Genomic DNA, 27,404 nt, shown 5'->3' with positions numbered 1-27,404 from the left:
TGTGTATGTCTATGTAGAAAGCCTCCTTGTCAGTCTGTAAGATCTTTAAAAACATGATCAATGTCTTATTTGCCTTAGTGCCTTCTGCAACTAGAACAGTTCCAGGTATGTAGAGGAAACTTAAATTGTTTGATGAATTAATAAATGAATTTATAAATAAATACAGAGACCTAGGATTCCCATTATGATTTCTGTTTCTCCCACAAAATATAACATAAAGGAAGATACATTTAGATAACTTTGTAACATTTTCTGGAAAACTTAACAGTGAACACAGTAGGAATTAGTTTCCTTGTGTATTCCCCGTGCCATCTGGTCTTGAGCACTTCAGATTGAGTGGATTGGACTATTACAGGGATCAATGTTGTTTGAGGATGTATCTGTGGACTTCACCCAGGAGGAGTGGCAGCTACTGGACCCTGTTCAGAGGCTCCTGTACAGGAATGTGATGCTCGAGAACTACAGGCACCTGGTGTCACTGGGTAAGCCCAGCTTCCCATGCAATTCCCAACAGCACACATTTTTCTATCTTAGGAACCAAATCATTGTAGAGGGTAATGAGTTTTCTGCTGGAAATTTTGTTCAAGACTCTTAGGGCACTTGAAAAAATACTGTATTCTCACTTCCCTGATGAAAGGGTCTGCTCTGATGAAGCACAGTTAAGCACCATCATTACGTAGTTTCTAAAGCTTCTTCCTTCTTGTCCTTCAAAGGGCCTGAACCCTGAGCAACTTTACCACGTCTCATGTCCTTTCCCATTACAGGGCACTGTGTTGCCAAACCTGAGCTGATATTCAAGTTGGAGCAAGGAGAAGAACCATGGATGTTGAAAAGAAAACTGCCAAATCAGGGACGCTCAGGTGAGTCGAGGTCAGAGAGAAAGAAGCTGGAGAAATCAGATCCGAGGTGGCTGGTTCAGGGATCGGTATCTTTGAAATGTATTTTAGAAATCTCTTCTAGAGGCTCTAGACTTTTAGAAGTGACTAAAGAGAGATGACCACCATACTTTAGGCATCATACCTCCAAATATCGGGGCTTCTGGATAGCTGAACATGTGGAGGTTCCTGAAGGGAGGCATGACCGGAAGGGGCGTGGAAGCTCGCATCCCTTCCCCTATACCTTGCCCTATGCATCTCTTCCATCTGGCTGTCCATTTGTGTCCTTTATAATAAGCCAGTAAATGTCACTTTCCTAATCTTTACCAGCCTGAGCTTCTGCCCGAGCTCACTCTCCATTTCATAGCCCACGTCAGCTAACTCATGCAGACCTACACCCAGGCCTCTTGGCACAAAGGGCAGATTTCATCTCCTCTCTCAATTTCATCACCAAGAGGGTTGTTGAGGTAGGACCCATGAGGCCACAATAGCAGAGGAGTGTAACGTGACCATTTCTGAAGACCTGGAAGCCCATCTTCTAAAAGGGAATCTGCTCAGGGTCCTCTAAGGGAAGGAGAGGAATCGAACCCCATTCCTGCTTCCTACCAGACGTGTGACTCTGGAAAATGTATTTACTCTCTGTAAGCCTGAACTTGTCCTCTGTAAAGTGGGAAACAATTGATACTTTCCCCACAGAGTCGTGTGGGGAAAATGTGAAAACCTGAATAAATGTTTGGCACATAGTATGACTCCAACCAATGTTTGTCCTGCCCACCATAATTCCTCTTCACCATAAAGACACTTTGACATAAAACAAAGAGCAGAACTGTCAGAGCATTAGGAAATGTAGCAATAAGAAATGAAACGCACAAGTATTTACATAATGTAAAAAAAAAACAACCTCCAAGTATCACTCTTATACATAAATGTTTGTTGATTTCTGTTTGACTTTAATAGAGATTTGCTTGGTTTTTATTGAATCCAGTTGCTGCTTTCCTCATCCTAGACCTATATTTCTGCTTTTCTCTCTGTTTAACACTCTGTAAACATGCATTTATTTCGTGCATTCCTTCACTCAATAAATATTTATTAAGCTCCTGCTATGCTCCAGTCACATTCCAAGCTCAGGAGATACAGGAGCAAAGTCTCCACTATCAATAGATCCACCTAGCAAATAAATGCATAAAATGTCCAGTAGTAATCAGCACTATGAAAAATTAAAGTCAGAGGCTGACAAGGAATGCTGTTTTAGGAAAAGAGGTTAAGGGAGACCTCTTTGAGGAGGTAAACATTTGAACAGTAGAAGGGAGTTTTGAATGAAGGGATGGAGTGATCCAAGGGTTATCTGAGAGATTCCCAGACCAGGGCACTGCAGGTGCCAGGCCTTGAGACAGGAGTGTGTTTGGTGTAGTTAGAGAACAGCAAGGAAGTTAGAGGGACCTGAGGGAGTCAAGTGAGGAGAAAGAAGCAGGTGATGTCAGGGAATTGGCTGGAGGAAAAGCTTTATAGGCCTGGTGAAGACTTTCAGTTTCACTGAGTGAGATAATAGGTAAGAGAATAGGCGACAACTTTAAACACTACATTTGGAGGTCAGGAGGACACAGGACTCTAGCAAGGGAGACTGAGAAGGACCATCCAGTGTGGTACGGGGAGAACCAGGAGAGAGTGGCATCCCCGGAGCCACGTGAACAAAGTGTTTTAAGAAGGAAGGAGTGGGCTGGCCGGTTAGCTCAGTTGGTTAGAGCGTGAGGCTGTTAACACCAAGGTCCAGGGTTCGATCCCTGTGCCAGTCAGCCCCCCAAAATAAATAAACAAAAGGCAGGAGTAAATTCCAATAGGCAGATGGCAGTGTAAAGGCAACATTGCCCCTTCTTTTCTTGCAAATTATCTAAAAGCCGCAAGGAAAATAAAACACAAAATGTCAACTCCATTTTCATTGGTGGTTGGAGGCAGCTGAAATCTCAAAGAATTTTTTTTGGTAAGACTATTTTTGTAGCACTTTTAGGTTTACAGAAAAATTGAGCAGAAAGTACAGGTGGTTCTCATACTCCTCCACCCACTCCACAAAATTTCTCCTTTTATTAACATTTTACATTAGTGTGGTACATTTGTTACCTTTATAAACCAATATTTAGCTATTATTACTAATTCAGTTTTCCATTAAGGTTTCCTCTTTGTGCTGTAGAGATCTATGGGTTTTTCCAAATGCATAATGTCATATATTTACTGTTGCAGTGTCATACAGAATAGTTTCACTGCCCTAAAAATCCCCTGTGTTCCACCTACTTATCCCTTTCTCCCTCCCTCCCTCCTGAAACCCTGGCTGCTACCACTGACTTTTTTTCCCATTACCTCAACCATTTATTATTTCTTTGCGTTGGGAACATTCAAAATCCTCTCTGCTAGCTAATTGATAGTATACAATAAATTGTCATTAATTACAGTCATCCTACAGTGCTATAGAACTATTTCTCCTGTCTAGTTGTACTTTTGTATCCATTAACCTACTTCTCACTACCCCCCACTCCCTTCGACTCTTTCCAGCCTCTGGTAACCGCCATTCTACTCTCTATTTCTATGTGATCAACTTTCTTAGCCTCCTCATAGGAATGAGAACATAAGAAACTTGAGAGTAGGTAAGTGGTTGGAAATGAACAATATATGGAATTTAAAGAGGCTTATCTAATAGGAGCCGACAACATTGTAGAATTGTGGGATGATCACTTGAACATGTATTGTGAATTTAGGTCTAATAATCTAGTATAAAATCTGAGCAAAAAAATGTAATGTCAAATTTTCTTTGCTAGCATATTGACTTCTATGTGTGTTTTACCTACTACAGAAAATTCATATGTTTGTAAGCATACAATCGATGTTACTGCATAAAATGTGAGTAGCAGAGGATAAAAATAATCATTCATAGACAGAATTGTTTGAGATAAAGACAAAAGTTAATAAGGGTGCTTGAACCGTGTTGAGTAGTCAGATGCTTGCTTGCGTTCTCATAGAAAAGAGAAACAAGAAAGGAAGAAAATATAAAAACATATTTAAAAATTAGAGTTCAAAAGTTATGACTGTGTAACGACCTGCACATGGATGCATATAGTATCTTCATTCATAATTGCTGAAACTTGGAATCAACCAAGATGTCCTTCAGCAGATGAATAGATAAATAAACTGTGGTACATCCAGACAATGGGAGATTATTCAGCACTAAAAAGAAATGAGCTGTCAAGCCATAGAAAGACATGGAGGAAACTTAAATGTATATTACTAAGTGAAAGAAGCTTGTCTGAGAAGGTTACATACTGTATGATTCCAACTATGTGACATTCCGGAAAATGCAAAACTATGGAGACAGTAAAAAGATCGGTGGTTTCCAGAGGTTGGGGGGGTGGAGGGATGAATAGGCAGAGCACAGAGGATTTTTGGGGCAGTTATAATATTTTGTATGGAGCTCTAATGGTGTACACATGCCATTTTGTCCGGACTCGTAGAATGTACAACACTGAATGAACCCTAATGGAAACTATGGACTTTGGGTGACAATGATGTGTCAACATAGGTTTGATTGTAAAAAAATATATGCCATTCTTGTGGAGGGTGTTGATAATTGAGGCGGTTGTGCATGCATGGGGATAGAGAAATTCTCTGTACTTTCCACTCAGTTTTGCCATGGACCTAAAACTGCTCCAAAAAATAAAGTCTATTTTTAAAAATCAGTATTGTGACAGAGCACAAGCATTTGGTGAAGTAAATCATCAGCAGATTGAAAGAAGGAAAAGTAGGATTGTCAATCAGGATATATTACTGTTAATTAACTCTGATAGAATCAAATGAGAGCACTGGCAATCAGAATATGGAGGTGAATTGGGTCCTATTGCGTGCATGGCTCATCCTCTTCTATATTTTAACATTCTCTTTGGACATTGTTTTTCCATATCAAAGCTGTATGAAGAGATGGGGCCTGAACTATAGGACTGACCACCTTTAGACCTGAGGAAACGAATCACTTCCTAACTTTAATTGAGGGTTGGTTTGCAGAATGGAAAAGAGGAGAGAGAGATTGGAAGCATGTAGAGAGGAGTTAGGATCCTCCTGCAGTAACTAAGGGACAGGGGAGAGAGGGATCAGGATCTAGTCTCTGATCTGCCTCCAAATCAAATCCTTGCTCTGATATTTCCCTTGATCACCTTTCAGTCTTCCTTGTCTCCCTACTCTGTGCCCCTATCTATACCCCATTTTTAAATTTCCTCCATCCTTGGGTCAGTCATTTTCCTGACATCCTTTGTTCTCAGTTCACCATTTCTCATGTTTTATTTCAAGCTCTCTACCCATTTTGAGGTCATATTTGTCACAAGCCAAAGCTATTTGTATAATTTTCAGCTTTCTCTCCCTTTTATATTACAGTATATGTTTTTGTCTTTGTTTTTGTATTATCAAACCAAAAGACTAGAATAAATATTTGCTTAGGACTTCTATCATTCCAGGAAATTGTGCCTGAAGCCCAAAAATCAACTCAGCATAGGGCACTTGTGCACAACCCCCTTCCTTAAGAAGTGTATTAAGATTTGCAATGTATGGTTAATTTTTTATATTTCTAGAAGTCCAGAAAGCCAATAACATGAAAGAAAGAAGCCAGAAAAATGAAGACAAATACTTGAGGCAAGCTTTATTTTTCAACAGCAAAACACTGACTAAGGAGAGAAGTAAGACCCTAAAAGAATCATTTAATATGGCCATGAACCCAGTGCCCTCCAGAAAAATCTCCTATAAATTTGACTCATTTGGAATAAGCTTGAAAAATGTTTCAGAATTAATTATTAGTGATAGAAACCAAATAAGAACAAAGTCTGATGATTTCAGTGGATGTGGGTTCCTTGAAACTAAGCATGAGAAAACTCATACAGGGAACAAACCCTGTGAAAATGTTCAAAAGAAGAAATCCCACAGTCATAATGAGGACTTTATTCAACGACAGAAGAATTCATCTTTGGAGCAATTTCTTAAAAATAATATTTGTGGGAAAGCCTTTCACAGAAAGACAGCCTTTGTTACATGTAAGAGAATCCACACAGAAGAGAAACCTGAAGGTAACAAACACAGAGGAGATTTTATCCAAAATTTAAAACTCAACTCTTGTCCACAAACCCTTAGGGAAAGGAAGCCACATGAGCCCAGTAAAAATGAGAAGTCCTCATGCATGAAATCAAAATGTGCACATCGAAGAACTCATATAGGGGAGAAACACTATGAGTGTAATAAATTTGGAAAATCCTTTAGGAAGAAGTCAAACCTTACTCAGCATCAGAGAACTCACACTGCAGAAAAACCCAGCAAGTGTAATGATAGTAAAATAACCTTAAAGAAGGAATCCCATCTTACTCTCAATCAGATAATTAACACAAGAGAGAATAACTGTAAAGGTGATAAATGTGAGAAATCCTTTTTTGAGAAGTCAAAATGTACTCAACATCAGAGAACACACTTGGGGAATAAACCTGATGAGGGTAATGAAAGTGGGAGGAACTTAAGTAGAAAGTCCCACCTCACACAAAATCAGAGAGCTCACAAAGGAGAGAAAACCTATGACTGCAATAACTGTGGGGAAAGCTTCCATAAGAAAACAGACCTGACTCAACATCAGAGCACACACACAGGAAAAAAACCCTATGAATGTAATGAATGTGAAAAATCCTTCTTTGTGAAGTCCAACCTCACCGAACATCAGAGAACTCATACAGGAGAAAAACCATATGAATGTAATGAATGTGGAAAGTCCTTCTGCCAAAAATCAGCCCTCACAGTACATCAGAGAACTCACACAGGAGAGAAACCATATCAATGTAATGAATGTGGGAAAACCTTCTGTGTGAAATCAAACCTTACTCAACATCAAAGGACCCACACAGGAGAGAAACCCTATAAGTGTAGTGAATGTTGGAGATCTTTCTGTGTGAAATCTAATCTCATTGTGCATGAGAGAACTCATACAGGAGAAAAACCCTACAAATGTCCTGAATGTGGGAAAACCTTCTATGAGAAGTCAGCTCTCACAAAACATCAGCGAATTCACACAGGGGAAAAACCCTATGAATGCAATGAATGTAGAAAAACCTTCAGCCAGAGGTCAGCCCTCACCAAACATCAAAGAAAAACACATAAGAAGAAAACTCCCATCAACCCTCTCCATGTGCCGCAACCTGCATCTGCAAGCCAAATCTGTTAAACATCAGCAAAATCAGAGGGCATAAGACCTTAGATGTCAACACACGTAGGAAAGTCTTTGTTAATAGGTTATAACTAATAGGAATTAGAGAATTAACATAGAAGTGAAACCATATGAATGCTCTGAACATGTGAATGCTTTCAACAAGTATTCAAAGTTGTCAAAGGAAAATATATAATTTTAAGAAATATGGATAAACCTATTGTTGTGGAAATACTGTTTAATGAGAAGTCATACTTCAGATGTGATACAAAACTTGCTATAGCAAGGATAACAGAAAATATTCTGTTCTTAGTAAAATGCAAAATGTGGACCTTTTGTGAAATCATGAATAATTCAAGTCATTGACACAGCAGCATTAAATATATATGTGAACACTTCCTGAAGAATACTGGGTTATATATGGGTATATAGTTTATGAATGTGCTATATCATATAAATTATCAGTGCTGATTTGCATATAGGAAGCCACCGCTGTCTCTGAATCACAATACAGTATGTAAGTGAAAACTGAATAGTCTTGTAACCTGTGGCCCAACAATTCCACTTCTAGATACATACCATAAAACAATAGTTCTCAACTGGGCATCTTCAAGGGTGTTTGGAAACGTGGTTTTGATTGTCAATATGACTGAGGGTGCTACAGGTATTTAGTAGGGTGGGAAGCCAAGGGTGCTAAATGCTATGGAATGTCAGTGAAAAGGCAGGAAATAAAGTCTCATCCACCACATGGATGCCAGTAGCTCCACCACAGAAAAACATTACCCTAGAGTAATTCTTTCTCATCTGCACCCATAAATATATGCAAGAATGTTTATTGCAACATTGTGATAATATTTATAATAACAGTTTTTTTTTAATGTTGGTATGATCATATGGTTGAAATAATTTACACCAATGCAGATGAATTAACCTCAGTTAAACACATCAACCTGGTCATATCTTAAAACGATAATGTTGAATAAAAAAGAGGAAAAATACAAATACTATCTTATTTCACTTATATAAAATTCAAAAACAAACCAATGGTACATTGCTTAGGAATACATATATAAGCAGTTAAACTGAACAGGAAAACAAGTGGATGATGGTCGCAGATTCTAGGATAGCAGTTACATTTGTAGAGGAAGGAGGGCTTACAGTTGGGGAGAGAGAGAAAAGAATCTTCACATTTCTTAAATGGGTCATGGGTACACAGGTATTTTTTTATTTTTCTTTATACCACATATATGCATATTTGTATTCATATATATTTCTGTTGATAGAATATTTTTTTTCAAGAAAAAGGCTTCACGTAATTGTATTAGAACATTAACACAGGTGAGGTATTGGTGCAAGAATCATTGTTAAGATTTTTTTCTTTCATTTATGATTTATCTGTAGCTAAAGTCTCCTTAATGACTTTTTCAAGTGTCTGTACCTCTAGTCATTTGGGCCTAGCCTTTTTTATTTTCTTGATTGTATTTTTTTCCCTTTTTTTCCTAGTAAAATTTCTCCTAATTTTAAAAAAAATAATAAAGTAAACATTGACCAAGAAGATAAAGAAAGTGTAAAGGAAAAGAAACCATCCAAGTACTGTAAACTGTAAACAAGTAAAAATGAAAATTAATAATGAAAGTTATCACAAACAACATGAGCTACTTGAATTCCCACGTCAAAGACAGAGGTAGTTTAATGGTGAGTTAAAAAACTAAATCCAATTATGTGTGGTTTGCAAAACATGTATCTAAAACCAGGTGACAAAGGGAATATAACTGTATAACTTACTACTGTATAACTTACTGATTAAGTTATATATAAGGGAATATATATATATATAAGAGAGCATCTGACTGTAAAAAATGTAGGAAATCCTTTCATGAATTACCATGTAACTTTAACAAACAACCGTATAACTTCAAGCAGCTGATTGAGAAGATGTCGAATGTTCCTGACACAAAGAGGTGACAAATGTTTGAGGTGATGGGTATGCTAAGTACCCTGATATGATCTTTGCATGCTGTATAAATGTACCCAAATATCATACTCCATAAATATATACCATTGTCAAGGGTCAATTAAGGAAAAAGAAAAATTAAAAAAGAGAAAGTTAAGGGATGGGAAAAATATATCTGGTGGTTTTTTTTTTCTCAAACATCCACCCACTAAAGTGTGACTACATAAGGGTAAGTCCTGTGATTATATTGTTTAACCCACTTGCAGGGAGTTGTAGTGTAGGGAGGATGTGGTTGTTTACAATGCTGTCTGCATTTGGCACATAGCGGCTGTGGCAGGGTCTGCTAGTTATCCTGCAGTAGCAGTATTCCTTTAATAGAATTCCCTACTGGACGTTAGAAGGGTATATGGCCATCCAGCTAGACTCTACATTTCCTAGCTTACTTTGCCACCAGAACAACAAGAAGGAAATGGCACTTACCTATCCATGGTAACTCCTATATGGATTATTGGGAAAATGTAACATGTATTTCCAATGAAGTTATTGAGAATTTATTCTCCTTTGGATAACACCAAAATACTGAAGGCCAACAAATATATAATAGTAGGGGATTTGCTAAATCAATTATGACACATCCAAAGGACAGAATGCCTTGCTATTTATTAACAATAGGTAATCTGCTATAGCATTTAACATTTATTTCTTGAGATCACTTAAGTGCATTTCACTGGCTGAGTACTCTAAAGAATTAGAAGATGGTTAAAGTCCAAGTCTCAGTTTTAGGTAGTGTAGTAAATTGGAAAGCATGAAGTTTGAAGTAAAGTAGTTCAGGGATTTAACCCCAGCATTTACACCTGCTACTTTTTGACATTGGATGACTTCACTTCTCGGAGCATCCATTTTCCTATTGAAATAAGGATGTCAATACCAACCTCACTGTAGATGTGAGGGTTCATTGATATGCTTAATTAAAATAACCTAGTAAAGTGTCTTGTAGCAGCAGTAGCAATAGTAATAGCAGTAGTGGTAATGACTCACCAGAATCTTGTTACACGGCAAGCAATAAAAGCAAGGATGTACATGCCATATCACATTTAATCTTCAAAATTGGCCAATGAGATAAGCTCTCTTTCCACGCCCATCTTAGAGATGAGAAAAACAAGGCTTATAGATATTCCCTAAAATTACTAGAGTCATGGGGAGCTGAGACCTCGTAGAGACCCCACTGAGTTGCATCAAGGTCTCTCTGGCTCCAACATTATTGCCCTTTCTTACATCAGTTTGCACTATCCTTGCCTTTTCCAGGTCAGAACATAATATTCATTCTCTTTCTAGCTGCTCTTTGGGAACTGACCTCTCAGAGTACCAGGCCACATGCTGGCCAGGCCACACTTGGGAAAAGCAGAGTTTCTAGAATCATTTCTTGTGCCCTTTAATGCACATTCCTAGGCTCCTATACAGCACCCTGCTCCAGATAAGGAAACAAATGCAAACCTAGCCCATGTGACCCTGGCCCACTCTGCAGCCCTGGAACCAGCATATCTGGAGCTGAGGCCATCTCTTGCCTCCCTTTCTCCGAGACCAAGTCCAGGACAGCCTAGGAAACAATAAGATTCCTCAATGTTTTTTTCTACCTCACAGTAACACAAGTCAATTCTACCCAACATCCTTCTCTTGTAGCCTCTAAGCTCTGCAGAGGTCCTATTCAAGCCACTTTCCTTCCAGTTTGGTTCCCAGGACCAGTACTTTGGGCCACAGAAATGTGGAGTTTTCCCCATAAGGCTGTAGACAGAGAAAGAGCAATCTGTCACCCCAAAATAGAACTGCACATGTGCAGGAGGAGCTGCTGAAATCTGTTCCTAGTGACTTCCTCTGGGTAATGGAAGACCCCATTTCCCATAAGCCTCTGTGGCTGCTCTATTAGTGATTATTCAAGAGTTTCTGCTTTATTGGGTACACTGAATGCTTGCTCCTCAAAGGTAATTTTTCCTGTCCCATAAATGCCTAATTCTTCCAGTATCCACAGATCTTATGATTAGAAATGGTTTAAACACAACCTCTGTGTGTGTGTGTTCATGTAGGGATGTAAAAATAGGAAGCCATCACAACAAATAAATCAATTTCATCTATTAATATAGATGAGACACATAAACTCTAGGAAATGTAATCCAACAATATATTGAAAGAAGAATAACAGTAATCAGCATTTCTTCCAGGAGTGAAAAAAACGACAAAAACAATCATTCAAAAGAAAAGCATTGGTCACCTTTGGAGAATGCTTTGAAAACTGGGAAATAAAAAGAAACAATTATTAATTCTGCCTTTCCTATATAAAGCATTCCTTGGGGCAGCCAAATATTTGCAGAGGGAACAGTTCTCTTTCTAGAAGTATTATGACTAACAAATGAAGAAATCATGTTAAAGTAAGCATATCACCATTTTGTAACCCCTGATGCATTAGTGGAGCTGGGTGATAATCAACAACTACTAACATTTAATAAAGAAGGGAGGCAACATTATCCCATGCCTCCTGATGAAAGAACACAACACCAAGTAATCATGCTTGAAACGTGAATCTAAATTTGATCAAGCCTCTAACTACCAATTTACATGAGGTGTCAGGAGCAGAGGAACATACTATGTGAGACTGCAGGGACCGCGGGAAAGTAAGACAAAGGACCTGGTTTCTTCAACAAATAAAGGGGAGGGGTGGAATAATCAATTGAAGAAGACTGTTAGATTAAAAGAAACGTAGGCGATCTTGATACGTCCTGATACAAGGAGGTGGAGCTTGGTTCCCTCCCCCTGAGTGTGGGCTGGACTTGGTGACTTGTGTTTGGTGAATAGAATATGGAAAGGTAAAAATAGTACCTTTATAGTGAAGACACCTGGTAGACACTACCTTACCCAGGTGGTAAGGTTAACATCACCAGTGACAAGTCGTGATATCATGTGCTCCCTGACATGAAGTGATGAAAGGGTACATCATACTCTGATATTCTCCTCAAAACCCATAACCCCAGCCTAATCTTGAGAAAACATCAGATAAACCTAAATTGAGGGACATTCTTCAAAATACCTGACCAATACTTTTCAAACATCATTGAAAAACAACACAAACTGTCCCAGCCCAGAGGGAAGACTAAAAAGACATAATTACTAAATGCAATGTGGTACCCAGGATTGGATCTTGGAAAATAAAGAGGATATTAGTGGGAAAACTGGTGAAATACGAATAGTATCGTACCAATGTTAATTTCTTAGTTTTGACAAAGACACCATGGTTATGTGAAATGACAACATTAGAGGAATTTGGAGGAAGGTTACACAGGAACTATCTATACTACCTTTGCAGGTCTTCTGTAAATCTAAAATTATTACAAAATTAAAAGTTTATTTTAAAAAAAATTTATAGAAACTACCATCCTCACGTATGAAAATTATATAAAAATAAGAAATCGTGTGTAAGACATATGTACCTGGCAACCAAGGAAATGGTTTTATTCAGGCTACTGCACTAGGGAGAATGTTCATTAATGAGGAATGTCTCAAAGAAAAGGGAGAAGACTTGGTATCCTATAGAACAAGGGAGTCATTAAGAAAAGGTGGAGGTGGGTCTTATCTAAGCCTTATAGGGAAGGCTTGGTATTTTTCAGTTAGCCAAATCCTGGAGCACAAAATTGGAGGGTTTTCTTAACCATCCCTATTTTCCTGAGCAGAGGACTCAGGTAGAGTTGAATGCATATGTTCAAAAGAAGAAACAAATGTTAGCATAATCTCACCTCCCAGGAATAACTACACTTAATATGGTTGTTTTTTAAATCTGTAACTATTAGGCAAATATGTCTTATGGCCATCTTTTTGCTCAGCAATATACTTTATAATGTAACTGTCCCATATGCCTATAATAATAAGATAGGGGGAAAAGTTCCCATTCGAAAGAACAGCAAACATATCAATATACCTAGGCAAAGCACTATAGGATATAAATGAACAATGCACAGAAGGAGAACTCTCAAAAGCTAACAGTCATATGAGAGATGCTCACAAACAGTAGTAATCCAAGAAATGCAAATTAAAGTAACAATGAGATATAATTTTACATATATTCAACTAACAAAAATTAGGAAGTTCAGTAAAGCTGAGTGTTGAAGGATGTAGGGATACAGGAACCTCATGCACTGACCTTCTAACTGGATACTTGGAGAATCCCCCAAGGTATACATCGTGATGGGAGACAGGCACTGGCTCCCACCGTGGATGCTTGAGGAACTTGTACATCTCCTTTCTGCACCCACTGACAGGCAGGGCCTGGGCATACTCCCTGGGATTGGCCACTCAGGTGAGTCTCTCCAAGACTTTGAATCAGACCTAATGGTGCAAAAACACCAGGACAGATGGAGATTCTTCCTAGAGGAGACAGTGGAGTCCAGGGCACAGGAGTGTGGCTTTGGTGTTAATACCTGTGGAAGTATCCTTCCCAGACTGTTTCTGTTTCTGTGGAGTATTCTCTCCAGCTTAGAGGCTCTGAGTCTCCGTTCAGGAGTGTTTGGTTCTTTGGCCCTTGACATCGATGTTGTGAGTCAGCCAACATGCTTAAAATAAATTCCTTTTTAGGTTCTGATGAAGTTACCTAGAGTCAATATCTTTTCTCTACCATCAAGAATCCAAACAGGAAAAGAAAAAAGAAAAAAAAGTACCAGGAGTGGTACATAGGTTAAAGCCCTCAGGAAAATGGATAGAATATGGAGTTGGTTACCTGGCCTGGTTGGAGTTGGAGGCAAAAAAAAAAAAAAAAAAAAAAAATCCCATTGATAATCAGAGACATAAATCTGGACTGCGGCATGCAGGAGAAAATCAGTTCATTAAATTATCTCCTGAGGTCACCTGGAATTAAGTGCTCATTCTTTTTGTAAACAGAAAATTCATCTACCCTTCAAATCGACTTTTTAACTTCTTGGTATTTGGTTTTGCACATATACACCAAGAGGCATGTCAAGAATGTTCCCAATAGCATAATTTGTAATAACAACAACCAAAAAAAGGGGTACTCAACCCAAATTCTCATCAACAAATGAATGGACAAATAAATTGTGGAATATTTACTTAATAGATTGTTATGGAGCAGTGAATACAAACGAACTATAGCAACACACAACATGGATAAATCTCTGCTGCATGTGTCGAGTGCAAAAATCAAAATAGAATGATACTCATTTTATAAATCTCAAAAACTAGCAAAACTGAGGGATATGGTGTTTTGGCATACAGATATGAGCAATAAAGCAAAAGAGCTAGGTGTAGACTTCTGCTTCCAGGAAGATGGAAGTTCTCCCAATTCCTCCATTAAGGACAAGTAAAACTGGACATTTGGGAAGTTTTCAGTCATTGTTTGTTTGAATACCTTTTCAGCCTTGCCTTCTTTCTCTTCTCCTTCTGGAAACCCGATGACACAAATGTTAAACCTTTTGTTTAAAGTCTCACAGTCCTTGAGACTGTGTTCATTTTCTTTTTTCAGTTTATTTTCTCTTTGTAGTTCAGTCTGGGCAATTTCTATTGTTATGTTTCCAGTTCAGTGATTCTTTCCTCTGCCTCCTCCATTTTGCTATTGAGCCCAACCATTTATTTTGGTTATTGTATTTTTCAGTATTTACAGTTTACAAAGCAAGCGTAAGAAGACTCTGGAAGGTGGAGAAAAGCAGACAGGCCAGCTAGGGCCCCAGGGACCTGGTGGTGAGTTCTCTGGGCTTTCGTTTTGCCTCATATATCCCAGACTGGGAACTGAAGAGCTGGCAACCTGGCAACACTTATGTATGGAGTGGGGGTGGGGAGGGGGGGAAGCAGCCCTAACAAAATCCTACTCTTTCTAGACAAAAACAAAAACAGAAAAGGGGCAGCCTTATGAGATGGAAAACTTTTAGACCACAACCTCTCTACTTCAGCCAAACGCCACAGAAAAAAACTGTGGCCCCCATCCACACTCACACTAGCAAAGGCAGAGTGGGGAGCCTAGATTTCCACCCTCACCAGGCTGTGAAGAAGCACCCCAACCCTCCCTGCTCCTGAGGGGTGTTATAGAGGGCTGAGTAGGGAGCCAGGGCTTTCACCCCCCAGCCCCCCACTCCCTGCAGTACCAGCGGGAACCACATGGGGCAGCCTGAACTTCCACCCCCACCCGGAAAACCTAGGGGAGGGTCAGGACTTTCACCACCACCTAGTGGCCATGAGGACACCGCCCCCAGTGGTGTCAGTGGAGGCCCCTTGGGGAGCAGTTCCCTCTGGGATGGGCAAAGGAAGCGGAGAAGAGAAGAAACTACACCACCTACATCACTGAGGCATCTGCCTTACATTTGTAGTGAGTACAGATTTTCAAAATCACCCCCCAAAATGGATTTCTTTTCTGTAACTTCATTTCTGCGTCCCCATTCTGCTAAATAAAGACCTAATCTAGTCCCATTCAGATAAACTCAGTCAAATTCTGAGATTTCTAAGCCACTTCATATGGAGAACTCAGACATATTTGAGATTATTTTCTCTCCCTCCACCTCCTGCTCTTTAGGATTAGTGCTAAACCCGGGGGCGGGGGAGGGGGGACACAGATACAGGGCCGAGGCAGTCAGGGCAGAGGGTGTTGCTTCTTTGCCCTATCTTGACAAAGATTGTCTCAATCTCTATCTGGCCTCCTGCTCCTAGGGCCGCAGGTGCGCAGTGCCCAGCTGGTCCCCGGCACAGGTGTTGTGTGGAGTTCCCCTGTATAGTGTCTAGATGGACTGATTCAGTGCCTCTTAGCTACCTAAACTGATCGTCCACGATATGGAGCGACGACATTATCAATCACTTACCAATCAGACTGTCCCTGCCATATCCTGACTCACGGAATGAAATTATAAATCAGCTTTATTTTTATTTTCCACTATCTATTTAAATCTGGAATACAAAACTAATTCTTTTCCTGCCCCTGGGTGAGATCTCAGGCATCCGCCTAACTCCTCTTAGGTAATACAACTAGTAGCTCGTCTTGCAGGCAGCTGCATAGGCAAGGAGACCTAGCATAGTTATGATTACACTGTGTAATTTCTTGCTCCCAGGGGAATGCGGTGGTTTATTTGCTATTTGTCATAGTGGTTATTGTTTGCTCAACACATGCCAAGCCCTTGGCCTTGAGTTCCTCAGCTTCACGGCAGGCCACCAGGTGGGTAGCATCTACCTGAGCCGTGGCATTGCCCCATGAGACTTGAAGTCAGGGGAACTGGCACAACTATGCTGATGCTCTTGCTGTTTCCTGCACTTAGAGTGACAAGCTTTCTCACTCTCAACATTGTCTGCTTTGGGCACCTCTAGAGTCATGGCAGGTTTGCTCCTGGCTATCTTCTGTGAGATTGGGACTCTTCTTTAATACCCTGGATGCTTTGCACCAAGTGAGAGCATGAAGTCCTTGTGGGAATCAACCTCCTGAGCTATGCCACGAGACTCGTGGGACACCTAACCCAAATTGCTCACATCTGTAAAACAGCCTTCTGCAGAAAGGCAGCCCTGGCAAGGCTTGACCCAAGTTATCCTCACCCCTCTTCTGCTCCAACTTCTAGGAAAAAAGGGAAATCATCAGCCAATAATGCCCCAAATATCCCATACATCTTCCACAATCCCACCCCTGCCTGGCCCTAATTTTTCTTTCAGTCTCAGGAGCCAAGGAGGTGACTCCCCTCTAAAGCTGGTCAGACATGGCTCTGGCTCTCCAGAGGGGGAGTCTGGATGGGCTTTGGATTCAGACAAACCTGACTCTCTGAATGCCAGTTTTACCACTTACCACTCAGTGGTTCTGTCTCAGTTATTAAGCCTCCTTGAGCTTCAGCCCCAAGCCTAGCTCTAAGCACGTGGCACATGAAGGGTAATAGCAGGAAAAATAGCAGCTAAATGAATGGGCTACATACCGGAGGATGTTCCTGAAATACCCAGCAGAGGGCTCTGGTGGCATGTGAGAGACTCTGCCACTTCTCTGTCAGGACTGAAAACTCTCTGCCTACCAAACAACCCCCTTCTGCTCATCTCATCACCCCATTTTCATTAACCTACATTAAGGCATACTGCTGGGGAAGCATTTTTTTGCAGTTAGTGTTTCATTATGCTCCACCAAAGAATCAAATCAGAATTTTACATTTTAATTACAATACCACTTTTCCCCTGCCTACTTTAATTTTTTTCTGATGGGAAAAAGTCATGCATTCTCAATAGGGCAATATAGCCCCCAAAGGGGTGAAATTAGTTCTTGGGATCGCCCCCAAATCTTAGAAATTACATTAGTTTGTGGCCCTCCGGAGAACCATAGTACATAACATATATACAGTATACTGTGGTGTTAAATTTTCATGGAGAGGGGAACAATTAGGAAAAAAAAAAATCTAAAAAGGCTCCTTGGGAGAGCTATAGCTTTAAAAACAAAGGTTGAGCCACACTGGAATAAGGGAACGTGAATCAAGAAAAGACACCATCATCATCCCACACTTGAACTGAGGGATATGTAAGGTAATTTTTTTTTCTAGAGTTTGGGGTATGCCATGATATTGTCAAACCTCAACAGTTCCTAACTGGAGATCTTGTCATTGTTCAGAGTGGCCTTACCTGTGAAGCTTAAATTCCCGTGTTTGACTCTGATTATCACCAAAGTTTCCTCCTACCCCTTCATACTCCTTCCTTCCCGTTACCTGTACCCTCCCCCCATCCCCAAGCAACCACTGATCTGCTTTGTGTCTCTCTAGATTAGCTAGCATTTTCCAGGGAGTGTATATAAAGGGAATGAAGCGCTATGTGCTCTTTCTTTTCTGGCTTCTTTTGCTCAGCATAATTATTTTGAGATTCACTCATGTCGTTGGGTGTATCAATAGTTCATTCCTGTTTATTGCTGAATGATATTCCATTGCAGGAATATATCACAGTTCATTCTTTCATTCACTTGTTAGTGGATATTTGGCCCTATCGTGAATGAAGCTGCTGTGATTGTTAATGTACAAGTCTTTGTATGGATATGTTTTCACCTCGGAGTGAAATTACCAGACTGTATGGCAAGTGTATGTTTAACTTTTTAACAGAGAGACTGATTATAAAGTCCCTTTCCCCAGGCAGTGGGGCCCTTTTTCCACTCCTCTGAAGAAAGGAGCCACCTTCAATGATTCAAAAGGATTTTTTCCTAGGAAGACTTCTTAAGTGATGTCAAATATTCACATCCATACTTCAGAGAGTACAGAGTTGACAACCACACCCAGTTATGCCAACATGATTTTCCGGAACCTCTCTCCAGAGGAAAGAAAACACACATAGACATGTGTAATCTCTGGCATGGCAGAATATATCTGCTAGAGAACAGAAATGTGGAAAATACATTAAAGTACTATAGGGGAGGGAAAACTTTACCTCTACCCTTTCAGCAATCTTTTCTGGCCAGGCTGGAGAATTAAATGACGAAAGACAGAGCGACAAGAGAAAAGAATACAAAATTATTTAATACAAGTAGTACCTGGCATGGGACCCTTCACATGGAAATAAAGGCCCAAGGACACAGCTAGAGATGAACACTTAAATACTGATTTAGTCAAAGAGTAGTAGGTTATACAAATGTGGCAGGGTGAAGGGGCTTGGGCTAGGGGAGTTAACTGGGTGGAGAATTAACTAGGAAGATAAGGACGAGTCTAGCCAGGCTTGTTTGTACAGATTCTCATTTGCCTCAACTTTCTGTTCTTGATGATAAAAATGTTACCTTCCTTCTGGTACAGGGAGGGCATCTTTCACATGGGAATTTTGTCTCCTTTTGAGAAAAAGAAGGAAGGTCAGAGAGATTTTCTTCTTGTACCTGCATCCTTCAAATGCCTTTAATGCGAAATAGTCACTATGCCCTAGTATCATATTTTTAACTCTTTCATTATAAAGAATAAAGTTCAATGGCCTGTAATACTGCCACTGAGAAGGACATATGGCGAACACTCTTCTGTATTTCAATGCAGTCTTTTTCCTGTGCATATTTTATGTAGAAAAGTATGACCCTGTATTTCCTGTACACTAAGATACACATTTTTCACAATTTAACTTTCCTGGTCAGGTGGTTGAGGGTGGTCACTCCACAAAGAAGTCACAGTCGTTCATCCATTTCAAGACCTGAGCCAGTTTGGGGATTTAAAACCCATCAGCTGAAGGAGAGGCTGGCTCCCTAGGAGAACCTGCAGCACCATGAAGGTAACCACATGCTGGGGAAAGAGGAACATGCAAACATTTTGAGAACTACTGGCACAGGATCCAGATTGAAATTGATACCCAGAGACCAAAACTGTTATTATGGCCTCCCTATTAAGTTGGGGGCATATGAAGGGCAGGAAATAAATGGAATCCTGGCCCAAGTCTGGCTTATAGTGGGTCCACTAGGCCCACGGGCCAACACTGTGGTCATTTCCGCCGTCCTCAATTGGAATAGACATATTGGCAATTGGCACAGCTCCCACACTCATTCCTTGGCCTGTGGGGTAAGAGCTATCAGGGAGAGGAAGGCCATTGGAAGTCTCTGACATAGTCCCCCCTCAACAGGCCCCCCCCCCCAACAGGCCAAGAGAGTAAATCCAAACAATACCACATCCATCCTAGGAGAAACGTCAGAGATGAGCGCCGGGTGTGGCAAAAATGTGAATGTGGTCCCTGCAAAACCCAGACATACCCTGGAGGATGACGATGGACCACTGCAAACTTGACCACACAGTAGCCTCAATGCAGCTGCCGTTGCCAGATGTGGCATCTTTGCTAGAGCAGATTAGCACAGCCTCGGGTACATGGTATGCAGCCATTGATCTGACCAATGTGTTCTTTCTCATTTCTGTCAAAAAACAGGATCAGAAGCAGTTCACATTCAGGTGGAATGGACAACAGTATACATGCACAGTCTTGCCCCAGGATTATATCAACTCTTTGGTCCTCTCTGATGATATAATCTGAAGAGACCTGGACTAGCTGGACATCCACAGAACATCACAGTGGTTCCCTCTATCGATAACATATGCTAATGGGACTCGATGAAGTGGCAAGAATGTGGAGGCCTTGGTAAGACACAAGTACTCCAGAAGGTGTGAGATAAACTCTTCAGAGATGCAGGGCCTGACGCATAAGTAGAAACCTTAGGGTTCTACTGTTCTGAAGCATGCTAGAACATCCCCTCCAAAGCAAGGGAGGAGCTATTGCATCTTTCATCTCCCGACACAGAGAACAAAGTGCCATACTTGGTAGGCTTCTTTGGGTTCTGGAAACAGCATATTCTAAATCTGTAAATGCTACTCTGATCCAAATACGAGGTCAAATGAAAGGCTGCTGGCTTTGAGAGGGGCCCAGAGCAGGAAAGAGATCTGCAGCAGGTCCAGACAGCGATGCAAGTGGCCTCAGAGCTTGGGTCATATGACCTAGCAGGGCCTGTGGTATTAGAGATATTAGTGGTCAGAAAGGACATGGAGGAAAGTTTATGGCAAGTCTCACTTGGAAAATCACAACTCAGATCTCTAGGGTTCTGGAGCAAGGCCATGTTATCTGCAGGAGAGAATCACACACATTTCAATAAATAGCTCCTGAGTGCTACTTGACCCTGGTGGGGATGGAGCACCTGACCAGGGGAGAGCAAATGACCATGCAGGCAGAACTTTCCACAGTGAGTCAGATTGTGTCAAATCAATCAAGTCATAAGATCAGGCGGGCCCAGCACACACCAGGATGGCAGGAGGACATGGGGATTGAGCACACGGAGGTCCAGATGGCACAAGGAGGCTGCATAAGCAGGTAGCCCAGACCCCCACCTCATCCACCTGTTGCTCCTCCCTCGGCTCACACCTATGGCTGCATGAGCTGGGGGAAGCATCCCTTATGACCAGCCGGCAGAGGAGGAAGAGCCCAAACTTGGCGTATTGGTCAGTTGCCCAATTTTGATGGTAAATGGACACATACATCCATCGTGGCCTCATACTGAGAATGTCATGGTGACCAGGGAGGGCTCAGATCCCTTAGGAATGGGGGGTTGGGGTTACACCACCTGGTAAGTCACCGAGGAAGGTGCTGAGGGTGAGGGAAGCTAGAATAGACAGTAGATGTTTTCTGAACAGCTATGCTCACTCTGCATTGCCTACCCTGGACTCTTGTTATGCAAGGAAACTTACATTTCTTACATATTTAAACCACTGTGAGTTGGGTGTCTGTTACATGCAATTCTGACTGACACAGTATTCCCAACAATAGCATATGGCTGGGTTTCGTTCTTCAATCCTATTCTGTGGATGTTGGGTTTTAATAGGAGAACTCTACTCACTTGAGGTTAGTGTAAAAATGGATATAAATTATTTTGTTTCTTCTCTTTTAATTTAAGTTCACTCTTTACTTTGTTATTTTTCTCTCTTCCTTTTTCTTTTTTTTGCTGGCTTGACAACATGGCCATTTGCTAAACTTTTTTTCTTATAGATTTTGATATTCTATACTTTCCCATCCCACAAATGATTATCATTCTTGTTTCACATTCAGAATAAAATACATAATTGCAATGATGTAATCTTCCATTATATGAATTAAGAATAACATCTATTTCCCCACATTAAGATGACCCATTTATAATACATCTCCATTCTCCCCACCCCCTAAAATAATTAAATGCTGTTATTGTCCACTCCATCTGTCCCACCCCCAAATATCAGGCTGAGATCTGTTAGTACTTACAGCCCTACATTACTCTCAGTCTTTCCTTAGCATTCTTCTTCTCTTAGATGTCTGTGGATATAATTACATCATCATTTGCTTCCTGTATGGCAGATGAGAAGTCCAATGCCAATCTCATTGTTTCTCTCTTTAAGTTACTTATTTTTCCTCTCTGGAAACTGATAAGCTTTATATTTACATTGCAATTTCAGGAATATTTTTCAGGACATGCCCAAATGTGGGTACTATTCTTTATAAGTTCTGTTTGGAATTCAGTGAGCCCTTTAAATCTAAAGATCAAGTATTTATTGGAAAATTTTCAGGGAAATTTTCCTTTATTATTTGATTAATTATTACCTATCTTCCATTTACTTCATTTTATTAATTTCCATTTTTCTGATAATAATAAATCCAACAGTGTATAAGTCAAATGTATATAATTATTTGGCTGCCTGCATCATTCCCTCAAACTTTGTATATTTCACCTCATAACTTTTATCTCTTTGAATTTTTGACTTGTGTTTTGTTTTTTTTCTCCATTTGATACTCCAGGTCAGGTTTCAATAGTGACCATCCTCTCCCCTGATTCATCTCCTGAAATTTTCAGTCTAAAAATGAGATTTTCCTTAGATACAGAACATGTGCATGCGTGTGTGTGTGTGTATATGTGTGTGTGTGTGTGCGTGTGTGTGTGTGTATGTGTGTGCGTGTGTGTGTGCGTGTGTGTGTATATGTGTGTGTGTGTGCGTGTGTGTGTGTGTATGTGTGTGTGTGTGTGTGTGCACGCACACACCGTATTTGTAGCTCCTACGTGTTGTTATCCTCTCTCCTCCAGTAGGTATGTAGTTGCTGTTCTCTGTGACATGCCAGCTCTTTCCCTTTCTCACTCTAGGTCCCCCTCGATGTGCTGGTATTTTCCTTTGCTGATGCATCAGGGCCCACACTCAGCTGCTGGGAATCTACAGCAGGGTCAGCCTCTTGACTAATGGATGGTCCAGCAGTCTTTGTCTTGGTGGGTCCGTGGGGCACCAGCTGGCAAGTTGGTGGTCCAGATCTCCCTCTGCTCTCTAGTCCCCTTAGCTGCTAAGGCTGGCATTTTCCCAAGAAAGAGAAGATTCAGCAGACTTGTTTATTCCTCAACAACTTTTTGAGTGCAGGAGCAGTGAGCCTAAAGAATGCTCACATGGGTAGATGAAGCTGCTCCCTCAGGAGGTCCTTGGATTTCTGTAAGTCAAGTGTTCCCCAGTTTCACTTTTCTTCTGATCATCACTCCTGGGCTCTGGACCTCTGGTTCCCAGGCTCTCATTGGGCTCAGAAGCAGAAAGTTTCCCTGCTGGCTCCCTTTATCCAGACCCCAGAGACGCACTAGATCTTACTTCTGCTCTAAACCCCAGAAATTCCTTGGCTCACACAAGGTTTAGTACCTGGTTTTAAATTGAAAGATGAGGGCAGCAAGGATGTATTCAAGCAATCATCTCCCCAGAATTCTCAGAATTCTACTACATGCCAAAGGACAGAAATACTATCAGCTGTTTCACAGACCACAGTGCAATAAAACTAGAAATTGCCAATCAAAGAACAGGCAAATAAACAAAAATCTCACCATCAACAAAACCCTGATAGACACTAATATCCAAAACTTACTCTTCTAACTATCCATTGGTTAAAGAGAAAATCAAAGTAGGAATTATTTCTAATGAATGAGAAAAGTAGAAATTATTTCTAACAATGAGAGCACAATATATAAAAATCTATAAGCTGTGATCAAAGGAAAATTCAAAGGAAGATATATAGATTTAAATAGCTGTAATAGAAAAGCAAAGCAAAACAAAAGATTCAAAATAATGAAATGATCCCAGGTAGAGACAGCAGATTGAACATACAAGTCTAATTTTGTTCCCACTGAAACACCAATTAAAATAGAGAGTAGGGATTTATTTTCACCTTTATATTTTGTAAAATGTCAAATCCCCAGAAAAGGCAGAAGAACACTACAATAAATATCCATATATAAACCATCTAGGTTTACCAGTTGTTAAGATTTTGCCACATTTGCTTTATCTGTCTCTTTTTTTTTTGTACATACATACACACATACACATTTTTTTTCCTGAATCATTTGAAAATAACTACTGATGTTATGACACTTTGCTTTTAAGCATGCATCCCTTAAGAATAAGGACAATCTCCTATTGTCAGAACTGCCTTCCCTAGAGGAAAAACACTGAAACAGAGATGCTCACATGGGAAATTTATTAGGGAAGGCTCTTGGGATCAACATGCATGAAAGGAAAGGAAGAAGGATTGGGCAGAACAAAGAAGTAGGCTGTGGTACAGATTCAGTAAAAGCAACCTCCACCTCCTTGAGGAGTTTTGAAGCTGTGATGGCACTTCAGTGTTGTCCCAATATGGAAAGAAGGGAGCTGGGCCTGTATACCTTCATGTCAACAAGTAATTGGACATGGACTGCCCTGGGAAAAGGCATGACCTTGGGCAAGGCAGGACTCTTCAGCCCAAGCGCTTCCTGAAGAGTGTGACAACTGAGGACTATTTTGAGGATGAAGTTCTTCACTCTTAAGGGGGGATCTGGGCAGGGCATCAAGTGTCCACTACAGTCCACCCCTTTCCACACAGAGCCCCTTCTTCATTTAGGATCTAGGAGCTACAACTCCAATATTCTAGTGGGCATCTCTTCTGGAGGAAACCTATAAGAGGAAGTGTAGAAGGTTAGAAATCTTGCTTCTCATTTGATTTTAGAATAGGGTTTTTAGGGAAATGCATGTATAAGGCAAAAGCCCTCGGGTAGGAGGCAATGGCCTACGGCCAGAGAGCAAAAGCCCATTTAATCAACTCTAATCACTGTTTAGGTATGAGATTGTACACTTTAATGATTTTAGAGCTAACAGGTGCTTGTCATACCAATCCTGTTAAGAGATTTTACGAATTGCTGAAGGAAAAGATGTGAAAAATATGTTTGCTAGGGGCAAGCTGTCTGTTGGGGGAAACTTTAAAAATAATTATACTTAGATTTTATCATAAGAATGTAACTTTTGCTTAAGGAGAGGTTATACTTTAGATAATGAGCCAGTTTGACCAACTTAGCTTTTCACTAATTATACTTTGGAATGTCAAATTGTTAATTTTACTGATGTTACTAGTTTCCATTGCTTAAGCTATACTTAGACATAGATAACTTTTGTAACACTGCTCATGTCCTTGTGTCCCTTTGTAATGATTTAATCAACTGAATTTTCTTGTGAAACTTCCTTGTCTTTACAATAAAAAACAGGAGCTAACTTTGAATGGATGCTGTACCCAGTTTTCTCTGGGGTACAGACCCTTTGGGCTTCTCATCACATTCATGGTGCTTTGAGCGATCCTTTTTTCATCTCCATTACACAGTGAAAAGTGTAACAAAGAAGGGTAGATAGACAAGCTACAACCCCTGCCAGTGCAGCTGGTCTCAGGGCTACGAGTGATACTCTCTCAGTCAATGTATTCAGGATCCAAAAATTGGCTCTGGTCCAGAAACAGACAAAAAGCATAAGTGGCAATATTCATATCAGATATGTTGGAGGTTGAGAATAAAGTTCAAAACTAGATAAAGAGGGACATTATGACTATGCAGTTTATGAAGAGGATGTAATGGGCATAAAACTTTCTGCACCAGACAGACAACATAGCAGGTAAATATAGACAGCAAAAATTATTAGAAATACAAAGACAATCTCATAAAAATACAATTTCAGTGGGAGGCTTCAATATATCTCTTTCGTAATTGGTAGCTCTGATAAGGAAAAGAGGTACATAGAAGAATTAAAAATATAATCCACAAACTCAAATAAATAAATATTTCTTCAAACGCAGAAATACATTTTCATACATACATGAGGCATTTACCAAAATTTTTCATCTACTTGATCACCAGGAAAATCTTGAAAATTCAATAAATCATATATTTTTAGACTGCCTTTTCTGCTCATCATCCAATAAAAAAAGAAGAAAATAAAAGATTACCGAAACCATGCTAACAGCTTGGAAATTAAATGTAAGAAATATACTGTTAGGTAACCCTTGGATCAAAGGAAATCAAAAACGTAATGATGAATTATCTAGAAAACAATGGAAAGGAGACCTCTTTGTTGTCTCTTACCGAAGACAGAGAAAGCTGTACTCAAAGGAAATTTTGTAGGTTTCAACAATAAGTGAAAGAATTTGATATGCATATAATTCAGTGTATGCATTGCTCCAGATCTGTAGCCACCCTATACCCCACCCTGTTTCCCTACGTCTTCTCTTATTCCCTCTGACCTCAGTCATTGCCCTGCTTTGGTGAACATCACATTGGCCTTACCATGTGAGCCAGTTCTCAGACTTCAACGTGCATACGAAGCACCTAGGAATCCTGTTAAAATGCAGATTCTCACCAGTCCACAGAGGCTGTGCCGCTGTACCTGGCCAGCCGTGCGGGCGACACCAAGCACCGGAGGCTGAAGTTCTGCAAGAGCCACAGTCTCCTGGGCTGGGGACTGCCCTCAGGTGGCTTCCACAACCGCTACTTCATCCTCAACCACAGCTGCCTGCCGCTCTGCAAGGAGGTCCGGAGTCACCAGCCCGCCAAGAGTCTCAAAGTCTACCTGGGGGCGAAGAAGAAACTCCAGCCGCCCACCTGCTGGGGCTTCACGGTGGTGCAGGAAACAGAGATACATGTGTCATCCCCTACTGCCTCTCATCTCAGCCACAGCCCTGAGCAGTGGTACCTCTGCTGTGACACACAGATGGAGCTTCTGGAGTGGCTTGCCACCTTCCTCTTGGTGCAGCACGATGGCCCAGTGTGGCCCTCAGAGTTGTCCCGGGCGGTGACTGAGGTCAGGCTGGGCAAGCGTGTCGTTGATCCCCCTGGCGGCACTGGAAACGAAATGCGCCGGAGCATGTCTTCACTGCGGACCGCCTTTCTCTCTTCCGCAGCGTTGGAGCACAGGAGCTCACTCCTGGCTCTGGGACTGCGCGCCGGGAAGCTTTCCTATTCGGTCACCCTCGTGTCCTCCGTGCCTGTGTGAGCCAGCAGGGGGCGCGCGAGGTAGCCGCACTCCGCACCCCACATACTGACTGCAGCGTGGGGTTCCCTAGCCAGGGGTGGGAGCAGCAGGGTCTGCCTGCGGAGGAACCCCTTCCGGCCCTATCCAGGTGCTCAGAGCTTCTGGCCTGGCCTGCTCACCCCCAGGGTCACCGACCCTGAGTTTGTTGGGTTGGAGAGATGGACCTAAATCAGGAGCTCTGGAAGACTATCATTCTTTAGAGGCTGGAGGTCCTGGGGCCCCCGCTGGAAGGGACCCCATTCCATTGCCACAAACTCCACAACAGCGAAAAGCAGGTGCTCTAAAGGAACACTCAGCTGGGGTGGGAGGGAGCTCTTGCGTAAGTTTCTACGGGGCTGAGAGCTGGACTTTGGTGACTTTAGCCCCACTTCCAGTCTGGGCTGACTGGGAGGGCCCAGTCTGCCTGATGCCCCTTTCCCACTTTGGGGGCTTTTTAATAAAAATGCAGATTGCTTCAGTAGGTCTGGGTGGGGCCTGGGACTCTGCATTTCTAACATGCTCCCAGGTGCTGCTGCTGCTGGTCCCCATCACACACACACACACACACACACACACACACGCAC

General features: G+C 41.2%; 1 protein-coding gene across 1 annotated transcript; it reads left to right on the top strand.

The window, feature by feature from the left end:
• Nucleotides 1-361: 361 nt before the first annotated feature.
• On the top strand, nucleotides 362-26,802 carry LOC134375546 (zinc finger protein 25-like). The gene is made up of 4 exons (XM_063094127.1): nucleotides 362-482; nucleotides 765-860; nucleotides 6,302-7,068; nucleotides 26,173-26,802. The coding sequence occupies exons 1-4, from the start codon at nucleotides 362-364 to the stop codon at nucleotides 26,800-26,802; spliced, it is 1,614 nt and encodes a 537-aa protein (XP_062950197.1).
• The last annotated feature ends 602 nt before the right edge of the window (nucleotides 26,803-27,404 follow it).

The sequence above is a fragment of the Cynocephalus volans genome, chromosome 1 (assembly GCF_027409185.1).
Source record: "Cynocephalus volans isolate mCynVol1 chromosome 1, mCynVol1.pri, whole genome shotgun sequence".
NCBI lineage: Eukaryota > Metazoa > Chordata > Mammalia > Dermoptera > Cynocephalidae > Cynocephalus > Cynocephalus volans.
Note: the sequence above shows the minus strand (reverse complement) of the source record. Positions and strands in the feature narration are given on the sequence as shown.